The sequence below is a fragment of the Pelobates fuscus genome, chromosome 4 (genome assembly GCF_036172605.1).
Source record: "Pelobates fuscus isolate aPelFus1 chromosome 4, aPelFus1.pri, whole genome shotgun sequence".
Classification (NCBI taxonomy): Eukaryota; Metazoa; Chordata; class Amphibia; order Anura; family Pelobatidae; genus Pelobates; species Pelobates fuscus.
This window is the reverse complement of record NC_086320.1, coordinates 342,835,242-342,858,222: the sequence shown is the minus strand read 5'-3', so window position 1 is coordinate 342,858,222 and position 22,981 is coordinate 342,835,242. Positions and strand designations below refer to the sequence as shown.

General features: G+C 47.5%; 2 protein-coding genes across 3 annotated transcripts in view; one reads left to right on the top strand and one right to left on the bottom strand.

Moving 5' to 3' along the window:
- The window catches only part of CROT (carnitine O-octanoyltransferase), a 60,767-nt gene extending 44,514 nt beyond the window's left edge, over positions 1 to 16,253 (bottom strand). Inside the window, exons 1-2 of one of the 2 annotated variants that reach the window (XM_063452481.1) lie at positions 15,997 to 16,253; positions 5,445 to 5,579 (exon numbers count right to left, since the gene is read on the bottom strand). In XM_063452481.1, coding sequence (XP_063308551.1) covers positions 5,445 to 5,559 — 115 coding nt within the window. In that variant the 5' untranslated portion in view covers positions 5,560 to 5,579; positions 15,997 to 16,253. The remainder of the gene's footprint in view (positions 1 to 5,444; positions 5,580 to 15,996) is intronic. The other variant, XM_063452482.1, reaches the window with a different exon arrangement.
- Positions 16,254 to 16,428: 175 nt separating this feature from the next.
- The window catches only part of OLAH (oleoyl-ACP hydrolase), a 53,161-nt gene continuing 46,608 nt past the window's right edge, over positions 16,429 to 22,981 (top strand). The window contains exons 1-2 of the mRNA XM_063450766.1: positions 16,429 to 16,715; positions 22,340 to 22,470. Coding sequence (XP_063306836.1) covers positions 22,341 to 22,470 — 130 coding nt within the window. The 5' untranslated portion in view covers positions 16,429 to 16,715; position 22,340. The remainder of the gene's footprint in view (positions 16,716 to 22,339; positions 22,471 to 22,981) is intronic.

Below are 22,981 nucleotides of genomic sequence, written 5' to 3'. Positions count from 1 at the left end.
CTAGGGCAGAGTCCGTTACTGCCTCCACCTATGGACAAATAAAGCCCAAAGTCCCACATCACGCCTTTAAAGCGTTTTGTGAAGAAAAGGACGAAATCGATGGGTACTTACAGGATTTTGAGCGGCTGTGCGATTTGCACGATCTGGAACCCGCAGTATGGGTACCGCTGCTGGCCGGTAAATTATCGGGTAGGGCAGCTGAAGCCTACCGTGCTGTACCTCGAGAGGACAGCAAAGATTACCCTAAAGTAAAGAGGGCGATCTTGGAGAGGTATGCTATTACCCCAGAAGCATACCGGCGCAAGTTCAGGGGCTTGCGCAAACCGGAGAAAGATTCTCACGCAGAGTGGGCACACAAGCTGGATCAAGCATCGCAAGGATGGATACAGGCCAGCAACGCCACTAATATGGAGGAGTTACGACAGCTCATGCTACTGGAGCAGTTTTTTAATGGCTTGTCCCCAGACGCACAAGAATGGGTGAGAGACCGTAAACCCCTCACCCTACCCGAAGCCGCTAGATTGGCGGATCAGCATTTTGATGCCCGGAGGCATCACGGATCACAGAATAAGGCCCTCCCTCGGATTACCGGGCCACCCCATAATTTTACTCCTACCGGCCCCACCGTACCCCTGCACAGGCCAGCACTGAATACTCCACCACCCCCCTCCCGATACAACGGCCGGGCTAACATTCAGTGTCACACCTGCAAGCAGTGGGGACACATTTCTCGGGAGTGCACCCAAAACCGGAGCCGGCAGGCTTGGAATCAGGTGCGACAAAATTTGGCACCAAGGGCTGCTGCACACCATTACCAGGTAGCCCCCGTCACCCAAGAATTGCTGAGCGCTCAAGTTGAGGAGCCGCTAGGGGTGCTCCACGAAGTAATGTCGGTCCGAGCCACCGACAACCGACAACATCATCGGCAGCTAGTAACCCTAGAGGGCAAGGAGGTACAAGGGCTCAGGGATTCGGGAGCCACTTTGACTTTGGTTGCACCACATTTGGTCCCGGGCGCAACCCACACTGGCGGGTCAGTGGCAGTACGGGTGGCCGGGGGAGCAGTATACCGGCTACCGACTGCCAAAGTACACTTGGATTGGGGTGTGGGAGAGGGGACTGTGGAAGTAGGGCTTATGCAAAATTTACCTGCAGATGTTGTGCTGGGGAATGACTTAGGCCAAATGACTTCCGCTTTTATTCCCCAGACTCCCTATCAGGAGGCACACCCCGTAACCACCCGGCAACAGGCTCGCACCACGGCTACACCGATACACTCTGAGGCTCAGGTAAGAGACCATGCTCCCCAACCGACCCCCATGTCCTGGGATACCCCGACTACCTTTGCGACCGAAGTCCAGACCGATCCCACCCTCCAAGTATATAGGGACCGGGCCCAAACAGACCAAACCGGGCTAGAGGGGGAGCGGTACATCTGGGAGAAGGAGTTGTTATACCGTGTCACGACTAAAGATGTGGGGGGGTCTGTCACCCTGACTAACAAGCAGCTAGTGGTACCGCAAAAGTATAGACAGGAGCTGCTTAGAATTGCTCATGACATTCCCTTGTCAGGACACCTAGGGATGACCCGTACCCGGTACCGCTTAACGCATGCCTTCTTCTGGCCCGGCATCTCGCAGGATGTGCGCCAGTATTGCACCTCTTGCGACGTATGTCAGAGAGTAGGTAAACGAGGGGATCGCCACAAGGCCAAGCTATGTCCCCTACCCATTATCGCAGAGCCCTTCAGCCGCGTAGCGGTAGATATCGTAGGGCCCCTGCCAAAACCCAGTCCCTCTGGCAAAAGGTACATTCTGACTGTAGTGGATTACGCCACCAGGTACCCCGAAGCTGTGGCCCTCACTAATATACATGCCGAGACCGTAGCGGAGGCATTAATGAAAGTGTTTTCCCGGGTAGGGTTCCCCCAAGAGATAATCTCGGACCGAGGTACCCAGTTTACGGCCGAAGTTACGCAACATATGTGGAAGGTATGTGGCATTAAGCCAATAGTTAATTCCGCCTACCACCCCCAGTCCAATGGGTTATGTGAGAGGTTCAACGGGACACTGAAGCAGATGCTTCGGACGTTCGGGGAGACCCACAAAGACTGGGAGAGGTTTCTACCTCACCTACTCTTTGCTTATAGAGAGGTTCCCCAGGAGTCGACCGGATTCTCCCCGTTTGAATTACTATTTGGGAGGAGGGTGCGGGGACCCCTGAACTTAATTAGGGAACATTGGGAGGGAGAGAATACTACCAACGAGACCCCTATCATATCATACGTCCTGGAATTCAGGGACCGTCTGGAGGCGCTCACTCAGGCTGTACACACCAACCTCCGGGCGGCCCAGCAACGACAGCGACGCTGGTACGATAGAGGAGCCCGAGACCGCAGCTTTCAGGTGGGACAGAAGGTTTTAATTTTAAAACCTGTCCGCACAGACAAGCTGCAGGCCATCTGGCAAGGCCCATACCAGGTAGTAGAGCAGCGATGCGACACTACCTATGTGATCGGCCCCTGCTCAGGGGTAGGGAAGAGACGCATGCTCCACGTGAACCTGCTCAAACCCTACCATGAGAGGATCGAGGATGTGACGGCCATCTGCGCCTCCTCCTTAGAGGATCAGGAGAACCTACCCTTACCTGACCTACTAGAACCCGAGGCACCGATAGAGCCCTCCCAGGGAGTTCAGCTGGGGGAGCGGCTAAGCGCCCATGAGCGTGCCCAGGTACAAGCGCTGATCGAAGCCAAAGGGGCTACCTTCTCCAATTTACCTGGTTACACTCCGCTAGCCACTCACCGAGTAGACACCCTGGGACAGCTACCTATGAGACAGGCTCCATATAGGGTTCCGGAATCCGTCCGTACCCATATGAAAGCCGAGCTAGATGAGATGTTACAGCTAGGGGTTATCGAACCCTCCGATAGCCCCTGGGCATCGCCGGTAGTCCTAGTACCGAAAAAGGATGGCACCACTCGGTTCTGTGTCGACTACCGGAGGCTAAATGACAAAACGGTGTCTGATGCCTACCCGATGCCCCGGATAGACGAGCTGTTAGATAAGATGGCACGGGGCCAGTATCTCACTACCATTGATTTGTGTAAGGGATACTGGCAAATTCCGCTAGCCGATGACGCCGTCCCCAAGTCGGCGTTTGTCACTCCGTTTGGCCTGTACCATTTCAAGGTCATGCCCTTCGGAATGAAAAACGCTCCGGCTACCTTTCAGCGGATGGTAGATCGGCTACTGGACGGGTTCCAAGAGTATGCCTGTGCCTATCTAGATGACATAGCCATCTTTAGCCAGACCTGGGAGGACCACCTACACCACATAGGGGCGATCCTAGATCGTATTGGGGAGGCTGGGTTAACGTTAAAGCCTAGCAAGTGCCACATAGGTATGGCTGAGGTGCAGTATCTGGGACACCGAGTAGGGTGTGGGCAGCAGAGACCCGAGCCAGCCAAGATTGAGGCCGTAGCAAAGTGGCCTACCCCCAGGACTAAGACTCAGGTGCTGGCGTTTTTAGGGACGGCCGGCTACTACCGGAAGTTTGTTCCAGACTATAGCACCCTGGCCAAACCCCTGACGGACTTGACTAAAAAGAACCTTCCCCGACAGGTTGTCTGGGCCCCAGAGTGTGAGCAGGCATTCCAGCAACTCAAAACGGCTCTAACTAATGCCCCTGTGTTGACTGCTCCTGATCCAACTAAAAGATTTCTTGTTCACACAGACGCTTCAATGTTTGGATTGGGAGCAGTACTGAGCCAAGTGGGAGCCGATGGCGGAGAACACCCCGTAGCTTACCTAAGCCGCAAGTTACTACCGCGTGAAGTGAGCTACGCTGCCATCGAGAAAGAATGCCTGGCCGTGGTGTGGGCCCTCAAAAAGTTACAGCCATATTTGTACGGACAACCTTTTTCCTTACTCACAGATCACAACCCGTTAGTGTGGCTGAACCGTGTATCTGGGGACAATGCCCGGCTGCTGCGCTGGAGTTTGGCGCTACAGCCCTTTGACTTTACCATTCACTATCGGCCCGGAAAACAAAACGGTAACGCTGACGGGTTATCCAGACAAACTGAACTCGAAAAGTGATCTGTGAGTACTCTCCCGGACATCCCCAAGCCGATCCGTTGGGATCAGACTGTGTATGCCGGCTTGGTTCTGGGGGAGCATTGTGGCAAATCTAGCCACTTCTGGACTATATGCAGTATAGGTTGTCCGTAGGCTGACTGTATGATGTGTTCCGTTAAATGTGTATGTATTGTGCTATGGCCGTTCGCACGCTGGCAGCCGTACGCTGCCAGCGTACCAGCATTCATACGACGAAAACACGGCTATCCTGGCCATTCGCCGTACGGATACGGGCTCCCCAGGTCGACCACACACTCCCAAGTCGTGTGGTACCAAGTAACCGATTGCAACATTGTTGCAATCGGTAATTAAGGGCTTTCCTAGGTGGCCGTCGATCCACTACCGACCATGCGGCGGTCGGCCATCTTGGATCCTTTGTCTCTGCAGCGGTGTTCGGTCGTCGAGAGCCTGGACTTGAAAACGGCTACTCGATGATCCGAGCCCCGCTGGGTTTCCAGAGCGTTCGGGAGTTCCGCGTTCGGTACATTATATGTCCCGTACTTATTCGGTACTTTTAAACCAACTTTCATGTTTAAATGTATTATGTGTGGCGTTCGGTCAGTTCAGCTGGGGTCGGAGCGGTATTCTCACAAAGTGTGCGCTCCGACCCCAGCTATCTACCGAACGTTCGATTATTCCAAAGTACCGAATATTATGTGAATTATGGATTTTAGAGTCAATTGTCGGTTTTGCTACACGAGGGGATAATCCACTTAATCGTCCATTTTAGTGGGAGTATCCCTCTCGTGTCGCAATGCCTGTTGGGAAAGTCACAATGCATGTTGGGAGAAATCCCCTGGATGATCTGTGTGGAAACCCCTTGCATGGGGAACTGTATAAATGCGCTGCTTGTGAATAAACCGAGTTAGTTGACTCCCAAACTGTGTTTCGTCCGGTTATTGGGAGGATTGGGAATATTGCCTTGCTTCCTATTCTGACTGTGGATTTCCTGAAGATACCAACGGATGTCGTGGACGGTTATACCGCATACCGTTACAAATATATAGGCAGAATTATGCAAAAGCACATGACATTCATTACAAAAAAAACCAAAATGAATACAGAAATAAACAAAAGTATTTTAAGAAAAGATTGAAAATACGGTTTGAAAATAAATGTTTTTCAGGTGTTCCAAACAACAATACCTATTAGGAAAAGTGACATCTAATTACTGTCAAATTAATGAGGTCATGTTTAGCCACGTCAAACATGCTCTGTAGAATTATATGCCATTTTTAGCCTACTCTCTGAGCCTTCTGATTGACCAGGGAGATACAGATATAATGAAAGGTGTGCGTTACTTACCTGCATCACAGTATTTAGATAAAGACTCTTCAAGATTAGGTACTGGAAGAGGAGGTAGTGAATTCTGATACTGAAACGTTCTCTCTTCTAAAGGCTCAAATGTGCGATTTGCCATGATTATTCAGATCTAATCATCTGGAGGAGGAACAAATAGAAACAATTATTAAGAATATATATATTCCAATATGCTTGCACTTCTGGTAAAGTTTAGTCTGTGCCTGGTGCTGGTCTGACAACATATCAAAATACAAAACATTTACTACACTCAAAAGGACTTAAAATTTATTTTTATTTATTTTTTGTCCTGATGAAAGTCCCCTTGGTGGGACTGAAACGTTGACTCCTTTTATGATGAATTAATAAAAGTTAAGTACTTTAAATACTATTTCTCTCTTTGAAGTCCTTTGAGAGCGGTACATTTTTGGGATAGAGATAGTTTATATAAATCATATCCAGACCTGAGGAAGAGAGATAAACTCTTGAAAGCTTGTCTTTTAAGTATTATGTTAGTCCAATAAAAAAAAGGTATTATTCTGTTGCCGGTCTTGCCCTATAACCTAGTGACTATAGTAAACAGCTTTCATCAATACTAAATGAGAGCATTAACGGCTAATGAGAAATAGCCCTCTCATGAGGGATTATAGCATTTGGAACAACGCCAACGTAATAGTAGAGTTCAGATAAGAGACTGAAACATTAATAGAAAATTATTTAGTGTTTACACATTTAGAAATGAAGTTATTTTTAGTTTCGTTTGACAGTTTAGCATTTTTGTCATAGATTTTTATTGGATGTTTTAAGCTTTACATTTTTAGATGACGTTTGCTTGTGCGTAAAGCTTTCATTTCATGGTGATTGTTCCAGTTTTGTTTGAAGGAACATTCCCAAGCACCATAGCCACTACAGGTGCCGGGAGTGCCTGCTCACAATAAGATGTCAAACTGCTATAGTGGTGTGGTGCCAGAATATACAAATAAACATATTGTGTGACAAATCAGAGGCATGCTTGGAGATATTTGCTGTTACACATATGAAGGTCAAAAAAAAAAAAATATTGAAAAAAATTAACTGAACGTTTAAAAAAACAAAAAAACGTTTCCCCACTGACACATTAGTGGCCATAGTCACCATGATACCTAAAGAGGGAAAGGACCCGGCGAACTGCGCGAGTTACCGCCCTATATCACTCCTGAATGCAGACTTGAAGCTGTTCGCAAAAGCCATAGCTCTGAGAGTCGCAAAACACCTCCCCTACCTCGTACACTCAGATCAGGTTGGATTTATCCCGGGCAGGGAAGGGAGGGACAACACGATTAAGGCACTGAACATTCTACATATAGCACGGACACACCGTAGGGAACTCCTACTACTATCGACGGATGCTGAAAAGGCCTTTGACCGGGTGGAATGGTCGTACCTGGGGAGCACCCTCACACACATGGGTTTTAGCCCCAACATGCTGTCCTGGATGCTCTCCCTGTACACTAGTCCCACGGCGAGGATCCGCATTAACGGGGCACTGTCCGCCCCTTTTCAAATCAGGAACGGCACCCGCCAGGGATGCCCGCTTTCCCCCCTCCTGTTTGCCCTCTCCCTGGAACCATTCCTGGGGGCGGTCAGACGGAATGGGGGAATCTCCGGTTTTCACCACGGTCACCACGAATACAGAGTAGCAGCATATGCGGATGATATGCTGTTCTTTCTTACTCAACCGTTGATCTCACTGCCAAACCTGCTTACAGCATTTCGGGAGTTCGGAGCAATCTCTAACCTTAAGCTCAATACAGACAAATCAGAGGCCCTCCACCTCCCGCCCCCCACAGGCCCCCCACCTCTCCTGTACTCCCAATACCGATTCAAATGGTGCGACACCAAACTAAAATACTTGGGAATTTGGCTGCCCAAAGGCTGCCCATCCCAACTATACCACCATAACTATCACCCACTCCTACACTCGTTGTTGGCAGACTTTAAGAAATGGTCCCCATACTATATCTCCTGGTTTGGGCGAATCAATGCGGTTAAAATGAACGTGTTGCCCAGGTTACTTTACCTATTCCAAACAGTGCCGATCACCGTGCCCAGAGCCTTTTTTAGCTCCATATCGACCGCCATACGCCAATTTGTTTGGAAATCTCACCCGGCCCGGACAAAAAAATCCACCCTAGAACTGCCAAAGCGGATGGGAGGCACAGGTTTGCCCTCCGTAGAGACATATTACCGCGCCTCACATCTACATAGACTGACGGACTGGCACGTACAACACCCCTCAAAGCAATGGGTGACTCTGGAGCTGGAACAAACAGACAGGAGAATACCCTCCAGACTATGGTTACATACCGCCACATACACTGACCTACACACCAAAAATCCTCTAATCGACGCCACGATCAGAGTGTGGATAGCTGTACGCTACAGACTACAGCCCATCACTCATAACCCGGACTTGGCTGACGCCTTATCCCAACAAGACCTGGCCGGTCTCTGTACCTACACCAATGGATCGGCACGCGAGGACTTAAACCACTCACTGAACTATGCCCTGATAGAACACCAACGTTACTCGAACGATTCAGATACCACCAAATAAAGACGTACTTTCTGTCCTTGCCTGGCCGAGGGCATCTGATCAGACCCCTCACCAGCTTTGAACACGTATGTGCACACCGAATACATGTACACAGGGGTATTTCTACCCTATACACCATACTCATGGCCCAGACCAGTGGGGACGTGGTGCTCAAATTTAAGGACCACTGGGAGACAGATACAGGGGAAGCTCTCACCCCACAGGACTGGGACAAAATCTACACCCTCACTCATAAATGCTCTATCAGTTCAAAGTACCAAGAGCTAAATTACAAAATTCTAACCCGCTGGTTTAGAACCCCGGACATACTACACCGCATGAACGACAGTATTCCGGATACCTGTTGGAGATGCGGCACACACAGAGGCACATTCCACCACATATGGTGGGCGTGTCCCACGATCCCACGATCTCCTAGATCCCCTAACGATGCTGTTACACCACACCCCCGCACCCATTAAGATTTATAAGAAGTCCCTAACGTTGCCGCTACTTAACGCGGCTAAGGCCCTTATCCCGGCATTGTGGAAGCAGAGGGGGGCGCCTACCCTCCAGCAATGGGTGACAAAGGTGGAGGAAATCCACTCAATGGAATCCCTAACGGCAGACCTATATGGTAGACAGGAGCAGTGTGCACTGACCTGGTATCCCTGGGAAACATATCTAGCCAACAGATCCACCAATCCTAATGGGACACCCCAGAGGACCACAGAAAGCCGTCTCGTACAAAGCTAACCTCACCAAATACCCACCTCCCCAAGGACTGGACGACGGACGATATTCCCAATGACTAACTCGGACAGGCCCGTAATAGGGACACATTTACCTGTACACACGATATAAGACGTAAAATGCCACGTAGGGCACTGAGATCAGATAACGTGAGGTCACCTGTACAGCAAAGCACCACCTGACTACCTAGACCGGTACCCAACGGGTTCACGCTTCTGATTGACAGTATAGTACAATAGGCAAACATTTCTCCAGACAAATGCTTACCCACAGTAATTGTTAACCGTATCTGCATCAGCACACCTGGCTCTTACCCATGCAATCAGACGGCCTGCCTGGGAAATAACTGTTGACTAACATTAGTGCTATATACCCGAGAAGTGTTCCCAGTTACGGCTGCTATGATATGTGCTCGATAATATTTAGGTCAAAGGATACACAGAAGATAAGGAAAAACCAGCAACCATGCAGGGTAAACAGGGAGACAATGCACAACAGATATGGATACGCATAGAAGGGTAAACACACACAACCGTGTCTCTATATTGCCTAAAAGACATCAGACATCCCCGATTGTAACCCGGTAGGTTCACACAGGTGACGAGACACATTCCTACACCTCCCATCATAGCAATACATATTGTTTTACCTTCAAGAATTATTGACGCTGTTTGAATTAACATGTTTATTTTTCCAACCAAACTGACAAGCGGTCTGTTTATAACCAATTGTTTACTGATAGTTGAGATGTACTATTGTAAGCATGTTCCTCGACCTTACTGTTCTGTACCCTGCTATTTACTATATATGAAAAATGTAACATGGAAAATAAAGATTGTCAAAAAAAAACAAAAACAAAGACAAATTTAAACATTAAAGTAAAGGCGTCTGCTTGCGACAGGTATGCTACAATGTTTTCCAAATATTTTATTCAACAAACAATTAATTGTTTTTTAGACTTTGGGCTGACCTTTTGTCTAGTTAGCATACATCAAAATGTTCTTTATGTATTGGACTTTAGACATTTACTTATCACTTTCAGATAATATAAACAATGAAGGTAGATAGGTTGGAAAAAAATGCTAGAAGCATGCAGAGATTGTGCTAACACTATATATTTATATATAACAAGACATACAGAAACAGGAGGCTGGCCAGTTAGTCTATTACGGTTAAAAGGGACCAACAGTCAGGTTTATCCAGCATGTAAATACATTAGAAGTAGTTGAAAACAAGGACACTGGCTAAATGTTAGTGACGCATTTTAGCTGCCTATTAAAGGGGCAGTGCAGGCACAATAACCACCGAAGTGGTATGTTGTAGTTATGGTTTCAACAATTGGCTGCATCCCCCTGATTAAGAGTCAAGCTACTTCCAAATAGAAAACAGGCCCTCTAGCATCAGATTTTGCCCCACAGGCTTTCATATGGGGAGGTCTAAATCACGTGTGGCATTTGCCACGCATGCGCATTAGAGCCCACTCATTGCGGGGCAGAGGACGAGGAGCTTCGACCCAGTGCCGAGGGACATCTGAGCTGGGATCAGGAAAGTAAATAAAAGGGTTTTTAACCCTTTATTGAACGGGGATGGGGGGAGGCGTTCGTGTCAGGAATATAGCTTTGTATTCCTGGCACTATAGTATCCCTTTAAAAGGACACAAAGGCACCCACATCACTTCCTCTCAATGAAATGGTCTTTTCGTTTTAATCAGCTTTAGAAGACATGGCAATGCTCATATTGCAGGGTTAAACACGCCTCAAGTGGCTCTCTTCCTGATAGTCACTTGAGAGCTGTCCACTGTGAGACCCGAGACAAACTCAGTTCTCACACCTAACCTCAATTTCACAGGTGGAGTGCAGGATTGCACGCGCATGAGCTTATTTTTTTGGATTGTACATTTATTTTTAAAATATTTTACCAGGATGGATAGATTGAGATGTCTCTTGTTTTCAAGTATGTCCTGGGTCTTTGTCCTCAAAACATTGCATTAGGATAGGATACAATATTACAAAAATACAATATACAAACTACCGTATATTTTTCATTTTTTTTTATGTCCTGAGGAAAGTTAATTGTTGTGAACTGAAACATTGACTGCTTGGATTAAAAGCCATTATATTTTTTTGCACAAGTCCTTGAGTGCTGGCTCTTATATGGAATATATATATTATTTATAAAATATTTTACCAGGAAAGATACATTCTCTTTTTCAAGTATGTCCTGGGTACACAAATCATTGCATTGATACATTAGGGTACAATGAAATATTAATACACACTATATACAAAATTTAACATAGAACAGGTAGGAAATATATAATCAACCATGACAGGTGCATTCTGTTTTGAGGTATGTAGAGAGGGATCTCTCAATGGACTTTAGGCTTAGGGAAGATTTTAAATTGTGCGGGAGGTCGTTCCACAATTGCGGTGCTCTGTAGGAGAAGGAGGGTCAGGCTGCTTTCCTTTTGTATTGAGGTAGACTAAAGTGTCGGTACTGGATCTGAGGTTATAGGAAGTGGGAACAGCCGGGGAAAGCATTTTGTTCAGGTAGGGTGGGAGTTTTCCAGAAAAGCTCTTACCGTGTTTCCCCGAAAATAGGACCTACCCCGAAAATAAGCCCTAGCCGAATTTTCGGGGTGGGCTGCAATATAAGCCCTACCCCGAAAATAAGACCTAGGCAGGGCCGGCCCTTTAAATGCCTCAGCCGCCTGAGCGCTCTATAGAGAGCGCTCAGACGGCTGCCGCACCTCCCCTTCCCTGTAGCGTCGCCGAGCTCCTCTCCGGTCCGCGACCTGCCCGGGCTGATAGGAAGTGCACACTGAGTGTGCACTTCCAGGTCAGTCCGGCCGGGTCGCAGACCGGAGAGGAGCTCGGCGACGCTACGGGGAGGTGAGGAGAAGATGGAGGGGGGGGGGGGGGGGGGAGTATTACAAGGAGGGGGGAGTATTACAGGGAGGGAGGGAGGAGGGAGAGCATTACAGGGAGGGAGGGAGGGAGGGGGGAGAGCATTACAGGGAGGGAGGGAGGGAGGGGGGATAATATTACAGGGAGGGAGGGGGTGTGTATTACAAGGAGGGGGGAGTATTACAGGGAGGGAGGGGGAGTATTACAAGGGGGGAGAATATTACAGGGAGGGAGGGGGTGTGTATTACAAGGAGGGGGGAGTATTACAGGGAGGGAGGGGGGGAGAGCATTACAGGGAGGGAGGGGAGAATATTACAGGGAGGGGGAGGTGAGGGTCTCTGGGGGGGTTACACAGCGCGGACACCGGTTAACAGACTGGCTCTAAGCCCTACCCTGAAAATAAGCCCTAGTGTGTTTTTTGTGATTAAAATTAATATAAGACCCGGTCTTATTTTCGGAGAAACACGGTAAACACAAGGCTGGAAAGATGAAGCGTGCGTCTGGATTCCAGCGACAGCCAGTTTAGTTATTTGAGCATGTCACAATGGTCCTCTAATGACATTGTAGCACAAATCGGCAGAACAAGTTATACAATGTGTTGATGTGGGATTGCGATGCATTTACAACATCCCCATAATCAATGATTTGCATCAGCATTTGCTGTACAATCTTTTCCTTTACTGTAGGGCTTAGGCAGGATTTGTTTCTGTACAGGGCACCTAGTTTTGGATAAAGTTTAGATGCAAGCTTTTCTATCTGCAGGCCAAAAGATAGATTGGGGTCTAACATCATACCCAAGTATTTGAAAGAGTGGACTGCGGTCAGTGTGCCATTTGAATTTGTTTTGATGGATAGGTGGGAATTGTGTAATTTGTGTAATTTAGGTACTGTTCCAAAGATCATTGTGACAGTTTTGTCAGTGTTCAGGAAGAGTTTGTTTTTTGCGATCCACTTTTCTACCTCTGTAAACTGGTCTTGGAGCACAGCCTCAAGCTGCGGTAGATCGGATTTGCTCGCATAGATTACTGTGTCATCTGCGTACATGTGTACATTTGAGGATTTGCAGACATTAGGCAGATCATTTATAAATAATGAAAATAGTAGGGGGCCGAGAATGGAACCTTGGGGAACACCACACGTGACTGGGAGAGGGAGGGAGTCGCTGTCAGAAATGGACACATATTGCGAGCGATCCGATACATACGATCGAAACCAGGTTAGCGAATGATCACCAATACCTGAGTTTTTGAGTTTGTGCAGTATAATGTCATGGTCTACTGTGTCAAAGGCCTTAGCAAAATCAAGGAAAATAGCTCCAGTTAGGTCTCCTTGTTCCATGCCAGTTTGGATATCATTGCAAACTTTTAAGAGGGCAGTTGTAGTGGAGTGATTCTGGCTAAAGCCCGATCAGGGGTCAGATAGTTTGATTGTTGGTAATACTCACATAGTTGCGTATGGACACATTTTTCTAAGATTTTTTGACAATACTGACAATTTTTTACTAATATATACACACACACACACACATAAATTTAATACATAAGAGAAGCGTCGTGACGTTGCACGAGCAGGATCAAGTGGCTTTAGGGACTTGATTGAAGGGATGGAGAAAGATAAGTCATATCATTTCTTGCAGTTTTTATTTAGATTTGGGAGAGAAAGTGGGCTGAATCTAATTAAAGAGCAGAACAAGTGATGTGGTGTTTCTTCTAAATTTATATTGAATCATAATAAAATACAATATAAATAATTTTATGCTGATATTTCCTATGAGGGAACGTTTTATTGCATTTTAATTTGATTCTTATTTTTCTTTTAATGCACATATGGTCTCTGAAGAATTCCAATATTTGAATGAAACAAGTAGGACCAAACTATTTTATTTATATTTTGTAGATTTTAGTTTTTTTTATCTGTTGCTGGTGTGAAGACCGCAGCCAGGAGGGAACGTGGAATTGGATAGCCCCCTATATATCCAATGGGGGAGCACCCCGAGGCGATTTAAATTCCACAACTCCTATGAGAGGATATCTTCAAGCACAGTGTTTTAAAAAAATTTTTTTTTGCTGTATTACACTATGTTGGATTTTGTTTTGTAGCTCTACAGCTGATTCCCAATATATTTAGTATTTTGGTTACTCTGAAAGCGGACACTTTCTGGGATATCCCCTGGGGAAGATGTGCATTATAACAATTAACAAGATAACTCTATTTTTTCACTACACCGTACATTAAGTGGTGAGGGTGTGGGACGTATATACCATAACAACTTAACTGGAATTAAGCGAATATGGTGCTAGGAAGTCCCAGCCGCTGGCATATTTAACCCCAAAGTTTTCAATTGTTGATCCTTGCTTCTGTTCCATCCTATTGGGATATCGGCCTGTAGTGTGTCTTATTTAGCATTCAATGCATGCATTCTATGGGCGTGTGGGTGAGTGGAGGGCAGATGGTATCAATACATCACATTGCTTTCTTTGTCTGTGAATTTTGGAATGTGGTTCTGAACCAATAGGAATTTGACTGGATAGTTGATCTCTGAATTTCTGGACAACGACACTCTCTCTCCTGAGTCTAGTAATTAACATCTGCATTTGAATGTCCATCTTCCTGTAACATCCATCTTTTTTAGTACAGGTTACTAATTTTAAGCAAACTAGAAACATAGAATGTGACGGCAGATAAAAACCATTCGGCCCATCTATTCTGCCCAATTTTCTAAATACTTTCATTAGACCCTGGCCTTATCTTATAGCTAGGATAGACCTACGCAAAAAGTAAGTTTGGTGTGCACTGATATTTCTAACTGACACACAGAAGAATTAAATATATATGTACAGGAACATCACACGAGTCACCAAACTAAAAGAAAAAAAGGACATTACACCTTCACTAATCCCCATCAGTGCACACAGAGCATTACACCTTCACTAATCCCCATCAGTGCACACAGGGCATTACACCTTCACCAATCCCCATCCGTGCACACAGGGCATTACACCTTCACCAATCCCCATCCGTGCACACAGGGCATTACACCTTCACTAATCCCCATCCGTGCACACAGGGAATTACACCTTCACCAATCCCCATCAGTGCACACAGGGCATTACACCTTCACCAATCCCCATCAGTGCACACAGGGCATTACACCTTCACCAATCCCCATCAGTGCACACAGGGCATTACACCTTCACCAATCCCCATCAGTGCACACAGGGCATTGCACCTCCACTAATCCCCATCAGTGCACACAGGGCATTGCACCTTCACTAATCCCCATCAGTGCACACAGGACATTGCACCTTCACTAATCCCCATCAGTGCACACAGGGCATTACACCTTCACTAATCCCCATCAGTGCACACAGAGCATTACACCTTCACTAATCCCCATCAGTGCACACAGAGCATTACACCTTCACTAATCCCCATCAGTGCACACAGGGCATTACACCTCCACCAATCCCCATCAGTGCACACAGGGCATTGCACCTTCACTAATCCCCATCAGTGCACACAGGGCATTACACCTTCACTAATCCCCATCAGTGCACAGAGAGCATTACACCTTCACTAATCCCCATCCGTGCACACAGGGCATTACCCCTTCACCAATCCCCATCCGTGCACACAGGGCATTACCCCTTCACCAATCCCCATCCGTGCACACAGGGAATTACACCTCCACCAATCCCCATCAGTGCACACAGGGCATTACACCTTCACCAATCCCCATCCGTGCACACAGGGCATTACACCTTCACTAATCCCCATCCGTGCACACAGGGAATTACACCTCCACCAATCCCCATCAGTGCACACAGGGCATTACACCTTCACTAATCCCCATCAGTGCACACAGGGCATTACATCTCCACTAATCCCCATAAGTGCACACAGGGCATTACACCTTCACTAATCACCATCAGTGCACACAGGACATTGCACCTTCACTAATCCCCATCAGTGCACACAGGACATTGCACCTTCACTAATCCCCATCAGTGCACACAGGGCATTGCACCTTCACTAATCCCCATCAGTGCACACAGGACATTGCACCTTCACTAATCCCCATCAGTGCACACAGGACATTGCACCTTCACTAATCCCCATCAGTGCACACAGGGCATTACACCTTCACTAATCCCCATCAGTGCACACAGGGCATTACACCTTCACTAATCCCCATCAGTGCACACAGGGCATTACACCTTCACTAATCCCAATCAGTGCACACAGGGCATTACACCTTCACCAATCCCCATCAGTGCACACAGGGTGGGTTAATACAGGGATGCTGTGTGCAATTCTTACTTACTCACTGCTTATAGAGTCTGTTGATGTTCCCAACAGAAGTGCCTAAACCAGGTTAGTCAGGAGAGCTGATATCCTCATGCCTTGGAGCCTGGGACAGGTGGAGCAGCTCTAGGGCCTGTTCGTACACCTTGCAAGCAGCACTCCTGTTACCTTTTGTCTTTTATTCTCAGCTGGACGAACTCCAGTGTTGCACAAAACACAACCTCTGCCCAAGATCTTATCATAACTCCTACTAGTACGGAGCAGTGCGAGGGACAAACTTGTGGCAGTACAGGAGCGCCTAGTCCTAGCTGTCATGACCTGTCACTGGCAGCCAGACCAGTAGGGGGAGTCATGTGTAAGAAGAGGAATAGAATCCTGGCATTCAGTCTGATGAGCGTTACAAAGATCACGTGCTCAATGTTCTGAGGGCAGGGTGACCCAGGAAGCCATCTTTAATGTGGGCACATAGAAAATGAAACCAAGCTCAGCCTGCGAAATATGAAATGGTAACAATGTTTCCCTATCCGCAAGAAAGGCTGCTGGTCATGTGACATGCATGTTCGGTGCCTGCCCACATCCCAGGGGTAGAACTAACAGCACACATAGCTATGTGACCTATATGTAATTAATAAGTGATTCCTTGACTGCTGCCTATTAGTTATCTCATCCTCCCAGGCACAGAGAGCACAGGTCCCCAGCTGCTGAGGAATAAGGTTCTCAGGACCTGGAGAGACACAGGTATGCAGGGTGAGGGGTCTGCTGGAATTCTAAATACACTGGGGCTGGGGCTTTGTCACATTTATTTAAGGACTAATAGCATTGATTTCCACATGTTTTATTATTGTTATTATTGGCATGTTTATAGCACCAACGCATTCCGCAGCGTTTTTACAATATCATAAAAGGGGGAAATTTAACAATAAGTGAGAATTACAAAATGTTACAGTAACAATAGCAACATCCAATAAATCATTCCTATGTATTGGGTAACATTGCACTTTAGCAGGTAATTTGTGAAGCTAAATTGTGAAATTTAAGGGTAGTGTTGTACACAAGCAGGGGCGGACTGAGAACCCTCAGGGCCCCCGGGCAAAATAAATCAAGGGCCCCCTTACAGGCCCCACCCATACTCCGCAGCAAGCGCCACCCATGTCCCGCCTCCATGCACCGCCTCCAGCCACACCCTACACAATCTTTAGACACAAGGAACAAAAGTGCAATAATCCCTTCGAGACCCCAGTAGAGACTACAATTGAGGGCTAATGGGCCATGGAGGGGGGGAGCATTCTAGCAGAGGCTATCTCAGTGTCCTTTAGAGAGTGTGTTAGAAAGAATTTCCTCCAGGTCCCATTAGAGACTACAATGGAGTCTAATGGGGCCTGGAGGGGGGTCTCTCCAACACTCTGGTTCCTATTCACAATATAGCAACACAGCATAGCTCGCTGATACCTAGGCCAAGTTGGCTCCTCTTACCTTAATTACTGTTGCTGGCTGGCAGTCTGTGGGCTTGCTGGAAGGCTGTGGGCTTACTGGCTGCGGCTGGAAGGCTGTGGGCTTACTGGCTGCGGCTGGCAGGCTGTGGGCTTGCTGGCAGGCTGTGGGCTTGCTGGCTGCGGCTGGCAGGCTGTGGGCTTGCTGGCTGCGGCTGGCAGGCTGTGGGCTTGCTGGCTGCGGCTGGCAGGCTGTGGCTTGCTGGCTGCGGTTGGCAGGCTGTGGGCTTGCTGGCTGTAAGCCTAACAGGTGGCCTGTGGGCTTGCTGGCTGTAAGCCTAACAGGTGGCCTGTGGGCTGGCTGGCTGGCCGGCCTGTGGGCTGACTGGCTGGCTGGCCGGCCTGTGGGCTGGCTGGCCTGTGGGCTGGCTGGCTTGCTGGCTACTGGGGCACTTGTAGATTATTTAAAGAAATAATCCATGCACAATAACCACTACTTCTCTGTGTAGTCGTTATGGTGCCAGGAGGGCCGGGCCCCCCTCCCAGAGTAAGTAGTCAAAGCGTTTAAGAACAGTTTGACAACTTACCTGGGGTCTGCTGGGATATGAGGCTGTAGTAGGGTATAGGAGCAGTGGTGCAATGTGTAAGGGGTGCAGTGTGTGTGAAAGGTTCAGTGTGTGTGTGAGGGGGTGTAGTGTGTGAATGTGTAGGGTGTGTGGGGCAATGTGTGTATGAGGGGGCTGTGTATGTGTGTGGCAATGTTAGTATGGGGGGGCTGTGTGTGTATGGGTGGGCAGTGTGTGTGTGTGTGTGTGTGAGGCAATGTGTGTAAATGTGTATGGTGTGTGTGGGTATGGGGGGAAGTGTGTGAATGTGTATGGTGTGTGGGGGCAGTGTGTTTATGGGGCTAGAGTTCACTCTCACCACTGCGACCACCAGGAATCCCTGGTGGTCACAGTGTTGAGAGTGAACTCTAGCCCGTAGCTCCAGGGCTAGAGTTTACTCTCGCAAGAGCCATAACGTTGCCGTGGTAACCGCGGCAATGATCTGTGCTCGCGCAAGAAGGACCCAGAGGAGCTGCAGGCTGAGCTCCCGGGTCCTCTCTTCCTCCCTCCCCTGCCGGCTGCCCGCACGGTGCCTGCGGACAGGGGAGGGGGCAATTGCCCTCCTCTTACTCCCCCCTCCCCCTCTTCTTAACCCCCTTCTTACTCCCCCCTCTTCTTACTCCCCCTCACTCTCTTCTTGCCCCCCTCCCCCTCTTCTTACTCCCCCTTCTTACTCTCCCCCTCTTCTTACTCCCCCTTCTTACTCTCCCCCTCTTCTTACTCCCACCTCTTCTTACTCCCACCTCTTCTTACTCCTCCCTCTTCTTACTCCCCCCTCTTCTTACTCCCCTCCCCCCTCTTCTTACCCCCTCCCCCTCTTCTTACCCCCTCCCCTCTCTTCTTACCCCCTCCCCCCTCTTCTTACCCCCCTCTCCCCTCTTCTTACTCCCCCCCACCCCCTCTTCTTACCCCCCTCCCCCTCTTCTTACCCCCCACCCCCTCTTCTTACTCCCCCCTTCCTCTTTTTACTCCTCCCTCCCCCTCTTCTTACTCCCTTCTTACTCCCCCCTCTTCTTACTCCCCACTCTTCTTACCCACCTCTCCCCTCTTCTTACCCCTTTCCCCCCTCTTCTTACTCCCCCCTGCCCCTCTCCTTACTCCCCCTTCCTCTTTTTACTCCCCCCTCCCCCTCTTCTTACCCCCTTCTTACTCCCCCCCCTTCTTCCTCCCCCCCACTCTTCTTACCCCCTTCTTACTCCCCCCTCTCTTCTTACTCCCCCCTCTCTCTCTTCTTACTCCCCCCTCTCTCTCTTCTTACTCCCCCTCCCTCTCTTTTTACCCCCTCCTTCTCTCTTCTTACCCCCTCCCTCTCTTCTTACCCCCCTCCCTCTCTCTTCTTACCCCCCTCCCTCTCTCTTCTTACCCCCCTCTTCTTACACCCCCCTCCCTCTCTCTTCTTACCCCCTCTCTCTTCTTACCCCCTCCCTCTCTCTTCTTACCCCCCTCCCTCTCTCTTCTTACCCCCCTCTCTTCTTACCCCCCTCCCTCTCTTCTTACCCCCTCCCTCTCTCTTCTTACCCCCCTCCCTCTCTCTTCTTACCCCCCTCCCTCTCTCTTCTTACCCCCCTCCCTCTCTCTTCTTACACCCCCCCTCTTATTACCCCCTTCCCTCTCTTCTTACCCCCTCCCTCTCTTCTTACACCCCCCTCCCTCTCTTTTCTTACACCCCCTCCTCCCTCTCTCTTCTTACACCCCCCCTCTCTCTTCTTACACCCCCTCCCTCTCTCTTCTTACACCCCCCCTCTCTTTTCTTACACCCCTCCCTCTTCTTACACCCCCCCTCTCTTCTTACACCCCCCCTCTCTCTTCTTACACCCCCCTCTCTCTTCTTACCCCCCCTCCCTCCCTCTTCTTACCCCCTCCCTCCCTCTTCTTACCCCCTCCTTCCCTCTTCTTACCCCCCTCCCTATCTTCTTACCCCCCTCCCTCTCTCTTCTTACTCCCCCTCCCTCTCTCTTCTTACTCCCCCTCCCTCTCTCTTCTTACCCCCCCTCTCTCTTCTTACACCCCCTCCCTCTCTATTCTTACACCCCCCCTCTCTCTTCTTACCCCCTCCTCTGTAGCGTGGCCGAGCTGCTCTCCGGTCCGCGGTGCCCGGCCAGAGTGATAGGAAGGTGCTCAGTGTGCACCTTCCTGTCAGTCCGGCCGGGTACAGGAAACAGAAACTCCGCGCGGAAGGTGCACCTTCCTATCACTCTGGTCGGGCACCGCGGACCGCAGAGCAGCTCGGCCACGCTACAGGGGAGGGGAGGAGAGAAGCTGCAGCCGCCTGAGGCTCTTAAGAGAGCGCTCAGACGGCTGCAGCATTTAAAGGGCCGACCCTGAACGCGGCCGGCCCCCTCAGAGTGTGCGCCGGGCCCCCTGATGGCGGGCCCCCCTCCCGGCCTGGCCCTCGCACCATGTCCGGAGTGCCCGACCGGTCAGTCCGCCCCTGTACACAAGTAATCAAAGAATAACTGCTGCCACCCCAGCGCACCGTGGAAGGGTCCCTTGTAGTAACTTTAAATTAATAGTTCTATACTAAGCATGATAAAGGCTTGAGGCCAAAATGTTGCATGTGATTTTGTTCTTCTGATCCCAATAAATCTCATCTTCATTGCATCAGACCGTCGTGCCTTTGGGCTATTGATTTGAGGTATGGGATTCTAGTATATGGACAGGTGAATATCTGGTTGATTGACAGGTGTGTGTTTGTGTATAGTTTTAAAATTCTTCTTCCCTCCTTCTTTTACACTATGATACGTACACATACTACCTTTCAAACAGATTCTCACAAGCATGCACACTGTGGGTTGCAGATGCAAATTTGGGGCAACGTTTCCATGCAGGGCTGGTACGAGTTTTTTCTACACCAGACAGAAATGCACTCTGCAACCCCTTTTATGTATCCGACTTCACCTTTCACAGGGTTACTCAGTAAAGTGAGAATTCAAAGTGAATTTAACATTTATGGCCAAAGTAGACAGACTGGAAGCATAGCTGACTTACAAAATGTTTCCAGCTTGACTAATTTACCTTGAATTTGAAATTCACTTTGATTTCTCACTATAGTGAATAGCCCTGAGAGTCTCTTTTCCCATCTCTTTTGCCTCCTTGGTTTTTCCCATTCATCTGACCGTTTTATCTTTGATTTGTTATTTTTTGTTTTCTTGTTATTTCTCTTACCATCTATCTTTCCCCCCTCCGTCTGCCATTTTTATAACTATTATTCCCCACTCTATCCATTAGTCTGTGTGTGTTGTAGGCTGTATTTTAGTAAATAAAGCATGTTTGCATAACCGTCACCACAAATTAAAATTTGTATTTAATTACAACCTGTATCATTATGTTGTTGTATCATCACATGCCTCTGTTTGTTGAATTTGGCTGTGTAGTTAGAAAAAAAAAATAATCTCAGTTACACTGTACAGTGAGTAAAGCCCATTTGAGTGTGTGAATGAGGTTGATTATCCTATAACTTTCTGCTATCCACACCTGTTTTGCAAATTGTCTGTTGCTCAATCTTCAGTTAAGAAAAATAGAGTGCTCATACTTTTTATATGTATTTGATTATTCGTTGCCACCCGTGAGCCTTCTGCTCATGAATAAAATCAGTATTTATATGTGCGGGAAGGCCATGGGCACCACATTTGTTTACGTTTGCATAGCTTGTTTGGACACTATTATCTGTATGTATCATTTTTAGTTTATTTTTTAAATACTCTGTCAGGAGTAGATAATGTTAAATCAATCAACAGGCTTTTCTATGAAAGGGAACACAGTTATGGGAATGTGTGCTAAAGTTACTATCAAACATTACATTTCAAGATTCATTGTGTTTAAAGGAACAGCACAATAATCACCCCCTGTTTGAGAGGAATGGTGGGCAAGGAAGATATAAAGCCTGATAGCAACATTCTGTGCATATTGTAGTGGGATAATGTGGATATTGGAATGGCTGATGAACAAGTGCATTTGTAGCATCTTGTGTTAGATGGGGATAAATAGAGCAGCATTTTCAAAGTTGCAGTAACATGATTTGGAGGCAGAGTGAATGGCAAAAAGGCAAGACCGGAATCAAAAGTGAAAGCGATGTAATTAGTGTTCCACTGACCTGCAGTAAGTGGAGGTAAAATATATGAAGGACAAAAGAAAAAATCAGGTATTGGAAAAGCGAAATCAGGAAAATAAAATCTGGGTGTCTCCAATTGTATTACTTTTGAGTCTGGAGCTTCACCTCTCATTTTTAATCCAGAACTGCATAATGAGTTCCATTCTTTGCAGATCATATTTTAGAAAGCCACTATCTTTTTCAGTTTTTATAGAGCTCTCAATATTTTTTTCTTAGGATGGACAAAGTTATATCCTGCATGTACAAAAAACCCAACGCCACTACAAGGTTAATATGTTTCCCGTGGGCTGGAGGAGGATCGATATTCTTTGCCAATTGGGGAAAACTGTTCGATGAGTCTGTAGAAGGTTTGTAATTATTTAACTATTCATGATATGTTTCTTTCCCTTTATAGGAAAACTGAAATGATTTTGATTGATATGTTTTTATCAAACATTTTGTTCGTACACAGAATAAACAGCCTATCAACTGACTGAAAATACAAATAATTACATAGTAGTGCAAATCATGTGGTTTGGAACAAATAAAAGAACAAATAAACTAAAGTGGAAATTAAAACAAATAGATAAAACTAGTTGTAGGGACTAACAAGATAGCCCAATTTACTTGTCCTGACACAAAATAATTTCACATTAGAAATTTTTCGGACCCTGTTTAAACATGGACATTGGCAGAGTTGGTGACTAAACTAAATTCAAAAATAGCTGAACTGGTAAAAGACTCCAACTCAGCTATTCACTTCTTGTTAATTTTGCCTCAGTTTCACCATTTGGATCTAATTTGTTAAAATATGGAATTTAGGGTGTCCTTCTCCATAATGTCTGTGGTGGGATGTATCGGCTGGGTGTAATTTGTGTG